Genomic DNA, 9,546 nt, shown 5'->3' with positions numbered 1-9,546 from the left:
TTGTTGGGTGCACGAATTGGCCGGGTCGACCGGTGCAATACTACTACCACACAGAAGACAGGCGTGAAGTGGAAACAATTCCGTGTTTCGTCTGACGAGTGTGGTACCGGAGGCCTAATTTTAGTCGTCTTTCCCTTCCCACCCTTTTCTTATTAGGAAAGGATGGGAAGAGGAAGTGGATTTGGAGGAGGAGGGGACGCATAGGAAAGAGAAATATCATCGTTCTCTGAGTCCTCTTCTCCGATGATTAAAGTTAGGCAGCGCATTTGCATTTGCGGATGTCTATGGGCAGCGGTCGCCTCGCTATTGCGGCGAATCCTGGTGGCCGTTTGCTCTTTTGCCAACTTATGATATAAAAAAAAAATCAATCGCCGATTTATTTGAAATTCTTTGTCTCGTCTCTCGTTCAGTTTAAGTCCTTAATTTTTGTGGATACGTATTATTAATATTTTGACAGATTTTTCCTCTGAAACCTAATAGTACCGCTTTAGTACTTTAAAACTTAATAAGTAGACTATATGTTCACAGCTACGTTCTACATCTATGCCAAATTTCAGCGAGATCCATGCAGCCCTCCTGGAGATCCTTTAGAAACATCCATCCAAACATTCACATTTATAATATTAGTAAGATTTACTACACTTTCTTATCGTGTGTCAAATTATATTTGACAAATATTTTCTGCTCAAGTTTATGAGAACCAACTTAAATAGACTTCAAGTATAAAATAATCTAACCAGAATTTTTCTTTCACTACTTTTTATGTTTTTTTAGAAAATTTTATTTCTATTGTTTAATGTATTATATTGTTTTAAATTATAATTACAGTTAAGTGATATAAAAAGTAAAATGTGTTATTAGATTTGAGATTAATTTAAGTTTTAAAGTTTTAAATTATATTGATAAAAAAACTCGTCCCAGTTCACTGCCCCAAAGTATAGGTATACTAGCTGTGCCCGCAACTTCGTCCGCGTGAAATTCTGTCTTCGGATAGAATTTTTTAAGGCTAATTATTTTACTTAACCGACGTGCTATGATTTGATGTATGGATGTAGAAGAACATAGAGAGACGTGTGCCAGGACCGCGCCAAATGTCTAAAATATTCCCAAACAAAATTTCATCCCCTATTATTATTTAGCACCCTTGAGGGTAACATTTTTTCAAACGTTGAATTTCATATTTATTTATATCAAATTAGCAGCCACAAAAATAAGTTTTAAACTTGTAACTGTAAAAATGATGATACTTCCATACAAATTTCCACCCCCACTTTCGACCCCTTACAAACCCTTTTTTGCGTTAAAATGTGCCCTATGTCCTTCCTCGGGCTCTAGACTAAATATTGGTAAGGGTAACAGCAAAACATATTAAACAAAACATTCACCAAAACCTCACATAATGCCAAACAAAATTTCATCCCCTATTGTTATTTAGCACCCTTGGGGGTAACATTTTTACAAAAAATTAATTTCATACCTATTTATATTAAATTAGCTGCCGTAAAAATAAGTTTCAAGCTTCTAACTGTAAAAATTACGATAATTCCATACAAACTTTCACCCCCACTTTCAACCCTTACAAAACCTTTTTCGTGTTAAAATGTGGCCGATGTCCTTCCTCAGGCTCTAAACTAAAAATTGGTAAGGATTATAGCAAAACATATTAAACAAAACATTCACCAAAACCTCACATATTGCCAAACAAAATTTCATCCCCTATTGTTATTTAGCACCCTTGGGGGTAAAGATTTTACAAAAAATTAATTTCATACCTATTTATATCAAATTAGCTGCATTAAAAATAAGTTTCAAGGTTCTAACTGCAAAAATGACGATAATTCCATACAAACTTTCACCCCCACTTTCAACCCCTTTTTCGCGTTAAAATATAGCCTATGTCCTTTCTCAGGCTCTAGAATATCTGTGTACCAAATTTCATTTAAATCGGTCCAGTAGTTTTGGCTTGAAAGCAAGACAGACAGACATACAGACAGGGTTACTTTCGCATTTATAATATTAGTAAGGAAGTAAGGATTAGTAGGTATATTAAGGAGAACGAGCGGTATAGCGCCGTAGAAAGAAGCAGCCAATATCAGAAACTTGCAATCTAGCATACACCAACTCAGGTATAGTGAATGCATGCAACAGAAATGTCTAGGGTTGTAGATGTTGATCACCTCAGCGTTACTCCAGTTCATGACATCTCCTTTTATAAAAATCAATTATACACATCACACCTTAACAGGTGTGTGATACTCGTCCGGTAGATAACTAATATATATATATTTTTTTTTTATAGGATAAGGGGGCAAACGAGCAACTGACCGAAAGTTGACCGAAAATATGTATTGATGTCGATTGGATTGTGTTAGTCTAATTCAAGATGGTGTTGTCGTAGACAAAGTCAGATTTGTTTAGGAATATAACTTTAGAATAGTATTATTTAATCTTACTAATATTATTAATGCAAATGTTTAGATGGATGGATGGAAACTTGTCAACGGATCTCGATGAAATTTGGCATAGACGTAAAACATAGTCCCCGTGGGATACATTTGAAATTTGCGTAAAAAAAGAATTGAGGGGGCCAACTTCACGGAGGTACACAACTCACGCCAGTAATCTAGAGGGGTAGGCAGAGATTAAGGACTTGTATTTGGCATCGTCATGCAGATCTCTCTCGCCTCTTTCACATTCGAAAGGATATGTATTATTATTTACAGTCTTTGGTGGAATGAATTTAGACGATTGGCGGGTATCGTTAAAAAGAAGTAAATTATAATATTCATGCTGAAAGAAATATTAAAAGTATCCAATACTTTATTGTGATACAAAACTAATACTCAGGCAATACCTCCCTACCCAAATTAAACACAATTTACGCAGTTAAATAGTTTTAATGCTGAATTTAGAACATACAGTTTGAGTTTATAAGCAAAAATAAACACATCGCAGCAATTAAAAAGTCATATATAGCACAAATATGATAAACTTAACAGAAATTTAAATGGTGGTGGGTTTTTCTTTTGGTTCTAATGTAGTCCAAATAAAACCACTGGAATCATTGAGTTTTGATTCACTTACAGGGTATGGACTTTTACTATCTTTGTAGTAATCAGAAGGGGCGTGCATTACAAAATGCATGTAATCTAATTTACGTGGCAAATCCTCTTCAGGACCTGAAAAAAAAAACAATAATATTTTTCTTTGCTAAACTACTAATGAATTATATCTAGAAGGTTATTAAAAGCAAGATTTTTAAATCTTTGTTTGATAACACTTACAGATACTTGAGGCCCAAGCTTCCAGGTTGCTGTTTCAGAAGACCATGTTTTCATGTAAGCTAGGCCTTGGAAACTGCACATGTGTGTTTGTGTGTAGGTATTATAAATTTTTTTTTTTTTTTTTTTTTTTTTTTTTTTTTTTTTTTTTTTTTTTTTTTGTGTTGATCTGCCATCAGTTACTACTTTTATCAGATGTTTTGAAAGTGTGAATTCATTACTTTACGAGTGTGACCTCCACTAAGGCCAACTACCCTTGATGCACAGTGCTAAGACACTTAAGAATTGGTATACGGCAGAATATCTTTTCTCTTCAACCGGTTTTGATAATTTTTATTTATAAGTTGTGCCGCCAGTTCATTAGGATGCTGTTTCAGCCTGTCATGATATTTCTTGATTGAACTTATGTACTCGTCCTTGATACTTAGTATTTTAAGGTTAGAATGTATTTCGCTGTTTTTTATGTACCATGGCGTGTTGCTTATTGTACGTAGGATAATATTCTGCATTCTCTGCAGCATATTTATATTGGAGTTACTGGCATTTCCCCATAGTTGTAGACCGTATGACCATATAGGCTTTAGGACCGTCGTATATATTAGTAGCTTGTTATCAGTGGACAATTTGCTGTTTCTGCCCAGTATCCAGTAAAGGTTTTTATACCTAAATTTTAGTTCATCTCTTTTAGATTTTATGTGTTGGTTCCATGTTAGTCGTCTGTCAAGGTGTAAGCCCAGGTATTTGACGCAGTCGGAATGTGGAAGAGTTGTGTCATCCAGCTTGACAGGGGTACAGTTTCCTTTGCGTAGGGTAAAGGTGACGTGTACAGACTTGGTTGCGCTCACTTTTATCCTCCATTCTTTCAACCACTTCGATATCGAGTCAAGACCATTTTGCAGTTCCTTCGACGCAGTTTCTGGATTTTTGTTACTGGCGAGTATGGCGGTATCGTCGGCAAACGTAGCTGTGGTAACATTCGGTACATGTGGCAAGTCCGCAGTATAGAGCGTGTAGAGAACTGGACCCAGTACTGAACCCTGAGGGATTCCTGCTCGGATCGGGTAGAACTGTGACGTGATCTCCTTTTCTTTAACCTGGAACAGTCTTTCGGACAGGTAGCTATCGAGCAATACATAGTAGCTGTGGGGAAGGTGGTTTTTTATTTTACAAAGAAGACCTTGATGCCAAACTTTATCAAAAGCCTGTTGTATATCCAGGAACGCTGCAGAGCAGTACTCTTTTTCTTCCAGCGTCTTTCGTATCCTATCAGCAACTCGGTGGACTTGCTCAACGGTGGAATGATGCTGTTTGAATCCAAATTGGTGGTCCGGTATTGTTTTATTATTTTGTAAGATAGGTAGAAGTCTTCTTAGTAGCATTTTTTCGAACAACTTCGATAGAATTGGCAGCAAGCTTATAGGCCTATAGGAACTCACAGCATTAGCTGGCTTACCAACCTTATGTAACGTCAGTATCTGAGATATTTTCCATAGTCGTGGGAACTATTGAATTCTTAAGATTCCATTGTATAGTGTGGTGAGGAATATTACTGCTTTCCTGGGAAGTTGTATTAACACTTCCTTCGTAATAAGGTCAAAGCCTGGTGCTTTTTTGTTTTTTAGCTCTTTTATGTTCTTCCAGACCTCACGCACATTAATTGGTTTAGGCGGGAGTGACATTTGTAGATCCTGATCTAAGACATTTGTAACCGCCTCTTCTGTTTCAGCCATACAGCTATCGTTTGGAGTGAATACATTTGCAAGATGCTGGGCAAATGTTTCCACCTTTTCCTCTATTGTACGAATCCACCGATTATTGTGCTTGATGGGAGGTTTAGCTAGTTGCGGTCTATTGTAGTTCTTTGTAATTTTCCACAAGGAATAATTAGTCGATGAGGTTGCTGTGAGAGATTCTAGATGGTTAGAAAGAGTCTCATTTCGCCAAATTCGTAATTTGTCTTTCAGAAGTTGGGCCGATTTTTCGAAAGCTTTTCTATCTGTCTTTAGCCTGCTACGTTGCCATTGTCTTCTTAGTCTTCTTTTATTGGCAATTTCTATTTTAATTTCTAGAGGATAGTTATCATTTGTTACATTGTAATCTAGTTCAGGCGTATTCAGCCAGCATGCTTTTTGGATTAGCATGGTGATGTATGCCGTGGCATCTTCTAAGTCGTCGGGTGTTTTAAGCGGCTTTCGTAGATCAATGTTAGTCTCTATAAATTCACGGAAGCAGTTCCAGTCAGTACGTTTGTTGTAAAGTGTTGCAGGTATTCCATGTTCCACTATCAGTTTACTTAGGGTCAATAAAACCGGTGTGTGATCCGAAGAGCTATCATGACAGGATTCTGGTTTGAAGTAATGTCGAGTCAATCCTTTCGCGACAAAGAAGTCTAGAAGATCCGGTGTTTTGTTGGGATCTGTAGGCCAGTAAGTTGGTTCGCCAGTTGAGATTGCGATGAGGTTATTTTGGTCAATACTTAATTTAAGTTGTCTTCCTCTCGTTGATATGAGTCTTGAGGCCCAGTAAGTATGTTTTGCATTCCAGTCTCCACCTGCCACAAAGCGGCCACCAAGTGTTTGAAAGAACGTCGAATATGATGTCTCTTGAATTTTATGTTTAGGAGGACAATACACAGCCGATAGATTGATGTATCCCGAACAGTCTTCCAGAGCTATTGTCGTAGCCTGAATCTGATCTGTTTTAAATTGTGGCATTTCGTGATGTTTGATTGATTTTTTAATGATTATTGCAGTTCCACCATGTCCAGTACCATCAGGATGACAGGTCACATAACAAGCATAATTTTTTAGTGTGATAGAGGTAGCTGCTGTGCAGTGCGCTTCGGAAATTAATAGCACATCCAGCTTATGCTCTGTCATTAACAGTACAGCTTCCTCTATATTTGGAGCTAGACCATTTATGTTCCAAGCTGCTAGCCTTATGGAGGTCATTTTGAGATACGATCGACGAGTTTTGTAATGAGGCACATTAATGTGTTCATTTGTTGTAGGATTACATCAAATTTTTCTGTTTGTCTGCGTAATAGTTCTTCAATGTAGTTTGGGTTGGGTTTTAAGTAGGTTTCGCTTGTTTCCGGTTTTTCGTAGGTTCTGCTAGTTTCAGGAGATTGTTTTGTAGCGTCTGCGTAGGTTTTCATATGTGTGTGTTGTGGTTTTGTATTTATTTCACACCTTGGCCATGGGTGGTGGGTTACTGTTTTAATTTGTGTGTGTTGTTTGCTTCTTCTCGCCAGGATTTCTTTGTACACTTCGCAGCCTTTGTAATTTGCTGGATGCGGACCGTTACACAAGGCGCATGTTGCAGGCGTGTTACGGTCGCGTTTTTTACAGTCTGAAGTTTTGTGTGACTCTCCACATTTAACGCAGCGGAATGGTCTCATACAGTAATTTTTTGAATGTCCGTATTGTTGGCATCTCTGGCATTGTACTATAGATTTTCTCTTTCTAGGATCTTCGATTATGATTGATTGGTGATGGATGTATTTAAGACTTTTTACACATTTGTTGTTAGGGCCAGGAGCTAAATTTACGAAAAATGTAGAAGTGGGCTTTTTGTCTGGTCCATATTTGGCGTTAATAATTTCGCCAGTGACACTATTACCCGTTGCTTCTATTTCTTCCTTAATTATTCCAATTGGTGTAGTTGGATGGAGATTTCTTATCACTATTCTATAACATCTCTCATCTTTTTTATTGAAGGTATGGCCAATTAGTCCTTTCTCCCTTACTACCGTGATGACTTTTTTGTAGGTTTCAGCATCACCACAATTTATTCTCAGCTGGTTCTTATTGATGATTTTGAATATAAATTGGTCTTTCTCAGCAACAGATTGGAGTAATTCTGTTAATTTGTTAACATCTTCTATCCCATACAATATTATTGGAGGTGGTTTGCTCGGTTTTTTAGATTTAGGTTCTGTTTCTTGGTCAGATATGTTGGTCGGTAATGTGGAAAATCTGTTCGACGTTTTTATTATTTCTGGAGATCGACTGTCAGATATTTTTCTCTTCTTAGTGTTTCTGTTTGTGGGTATTCTTTGCCATGAGGGAGGACAGATGGCGTCTGGTTCAGAAGCAGATACATCCATAGGCTGTGCTTCAGGGTTGGAGTCAGATGTTGGTTTACTTCCCAAGGATGATGATCTTGGCCTTAGAAACATACTTGGGTGAAATGCTTGTTGGATCAATTTTTTCTTGGAGCTTCCAGCGGCATTAACTGACCCAGGAGCCTGGTCACCCACTCCTGCGCAGTCTTCGGTAACATATTTCTCACTCTCAAGCCCGGATACCTGAGAGCGCCGGGGGTTAGCCGGATCGCATGACATCACATACTCATTTTTCGACATTTCCATAAATAAAAGAGATAGGAGATATTCGTGACACTTTCCCAAGGTGTCGCGATCACTCTTTTAGAAGGGATTTAGTCCTTCTTGGCTTGTGATAGCCATTTGACAGGTTAATTGACTGCCGCCTGTTACTCGGCATTGCTGTTCGTTTAGCACCACCCGGGGGGCACGTACAGGGTGGTTAGCAAAAGATAGTGGTCATGCCTGTGGACGCGAACAGCTCCACCCCCCAGGTAGGTATTATAAATAGATACAATTTTAGAACTGACTAAGGTTTGCTGCATGACTTTACCATGTATGGTTTCCCTCTCGGGCATCAGCTTGAAATCTTACTTCTCACCTTTCTTTCCTAATGGGAATGGTTAACCCCCACTATATCAAAATCCCTTCCTTTCAGCATTAGAAAAGTGGAATTTTAAAGTATAACCTTACCAATGATATATGTGGCAGGATCGAAACCCTCTTCAGGTGGTGGACTGGCCCTGGTTCGTATCAACCAGGTTACAACAGCACTCTTCTCACAATACTGGTCGGTCAGAAAACCACGGATTTGAGCATAGTACACGCCACCATCTATATGTACCATAGCAACTATATCACCTACTTGCATATAACTACCCTGCAAAAGATATAAAATATTAATATTATAAATGCAAATGTTTGGATGTATGGATGGATGGATGTTTGTTAGAAGGCACCTGCAGAAGGGCTCGACAGATCTCGATGAAATTTGACACAAACATAGAATAAATACTGGAAGATCACATAAGCTTTCCATTAAGTTTTTTTTATTCCGCATGGATGGAGCCATGGGCGTCAGATATTTTTTCTTATATGTAATGCATTATGTTATGTTACAATTTACAATACAAGCTTGTTTTATTGTTTTCAAGTATCTCGGCAGTTTGGAACTTCACAAGTCACTGTATTAAGAATACAATGCTAGGTGTATAAGCATGCAGGGGAATAGCGCTTGAAATAGTTTATTTATTTTAATCTACAAATAATTTTATACCTACTTTAGTTGTATTTTGCAATAAAAAGTTTCTACATGTTACCTTATAAAATATAGAATCACTGGTGACCACAGTAGCTGTAGCTGTCGGAGCTTTTACTGGCTGTCGTTTAAAAATACTTCTTCGACCTCTTCCCCGCGGCGCCGAAGTTTTGGAATACGGTGCTTGAGTTTTAGACTTATATCTTGTCGCTCTAGTACTTTTTCTGGTTCCTTTCCCCGTAGCTTTAGCGGGCGTAGATTCATCACTCTTCCCGTTCTTTCCTTCGGTATTTTTACCTTCTGTTTTCTCATCACTTTCAGATTTCGCCACTGCAGTGTCTAATTTTGATTCCTTTTTTACGGTATTTGATAAATGACATTCATTACATATTTGTCCGTTCTCTGCGTTTCGCCAAAGTAAGGAATCATTCGTCTTACACTGTACGCACACAGGTTTAGGCATTTCAGTGAGATTTCATACAATATTTAATTTACAAAACTTATATTTTCTTAGCTAGACTCGCTTTTTGACACTTTTAATTCTAACTTTGAAAAATTGTTGAAGTTTTCGTATTCGTTTTAAAATCGATTTTATTGTAAGAAACTGACGGTTGCGGATAAATCGAATTTTCGTTGTTGATTTTCTTTATGATTGACTTTTAAAAGATTTCTTTTTTTAATACTAGTGATCTCACCCTAACGAATTGAACCTGTTTTTATTTAATTAAATTTATAGAACATTTTTGGTTAGTAAAATTGAGTGTTAACACTAACTCCAGCGTTAAAAAACTATATTTATCCAACTGCTTTCTTGACAGTTTGAGGACGTTTGAGGTAATTGGTCGGGTCGTTTGACCAATCATATATAGTGTATTATCTATGTGACCAACTTCACAGAGGTC

General features: G+C 37.5%; 1 protein-coding gene across 1 annotated transcript; it reads right to left on the bottom strand.

Annotated features, from left to right (window-relative positions):
* Positions 1-2,886: 2,886 nt before the first annotated feature.
* LOC106717179 (GATA zinc finger domain-containing protein 1) lies at positions 2,887-9,215 on the bottom strand. The gene is made up of 3 exons (XM_014510912.2): positions 8,706-9,215; positions 8,080-8,266; positions 2,887-3,179 (listed from the first exon to the last, which is right to left on the bottom strand). Exons 1-3 carry the CDS (start codon positions 9,105-9,107, stop codon positions 3,004-3,006), a joined length of 765 nt encoding a protein of 254 aa, XP_014366398.2. The 5' UTR covers positions 9,108-9,215; the 3' UTR covers positions 2,887-3,003.
* Between the last annotated feature and the right edge of the window lie 331 nt (positions 9,216-9,546).

Source organism: Papilio machaon, chromosome Z (genome assembly GCF_912999745.1).
Source record: "Papilio machaon chromosome Z, ilPapMach1.1, whole genome shotgun sequence".
In the NCBI taxonomy this organism is placed as follows: domain Eukaryota; kingdom Metazoa; phylum Arthropoda; class Insecta; order Lepidoptera; family Papilionidae; genus Papilio; species Papilio machaon.
Note: the sequence above shows the minus strand (reverse complement) of the source record. Positions and strands in the feature narration are given on the sequence as shown.

Bases quoted from the DNA above. Each gene is read 5' to 3' on its own strand.
- LOC106717179 (XM_014510912.2), bottom strand. From the start codon at position 9,107: ATGCCTAAACCTGTGTGCGTACAGTGTAAGACGAATGATTCCTTACTT. The intron at 8,267-8,705 runs GTAACATGTAGA...TATCTTTTGCAG, and splicing joins GTGATTCTATATTTTATAAG to GGTAGTTATATGCAAGTAGG. The intron at 3,180-8,079 runs GTAAGGTTATAC...TTTTTTTTTCAG, and splicing joins TCCTGCCACATATATCATTG to GTCCTGAAGAGGATTTGCCA.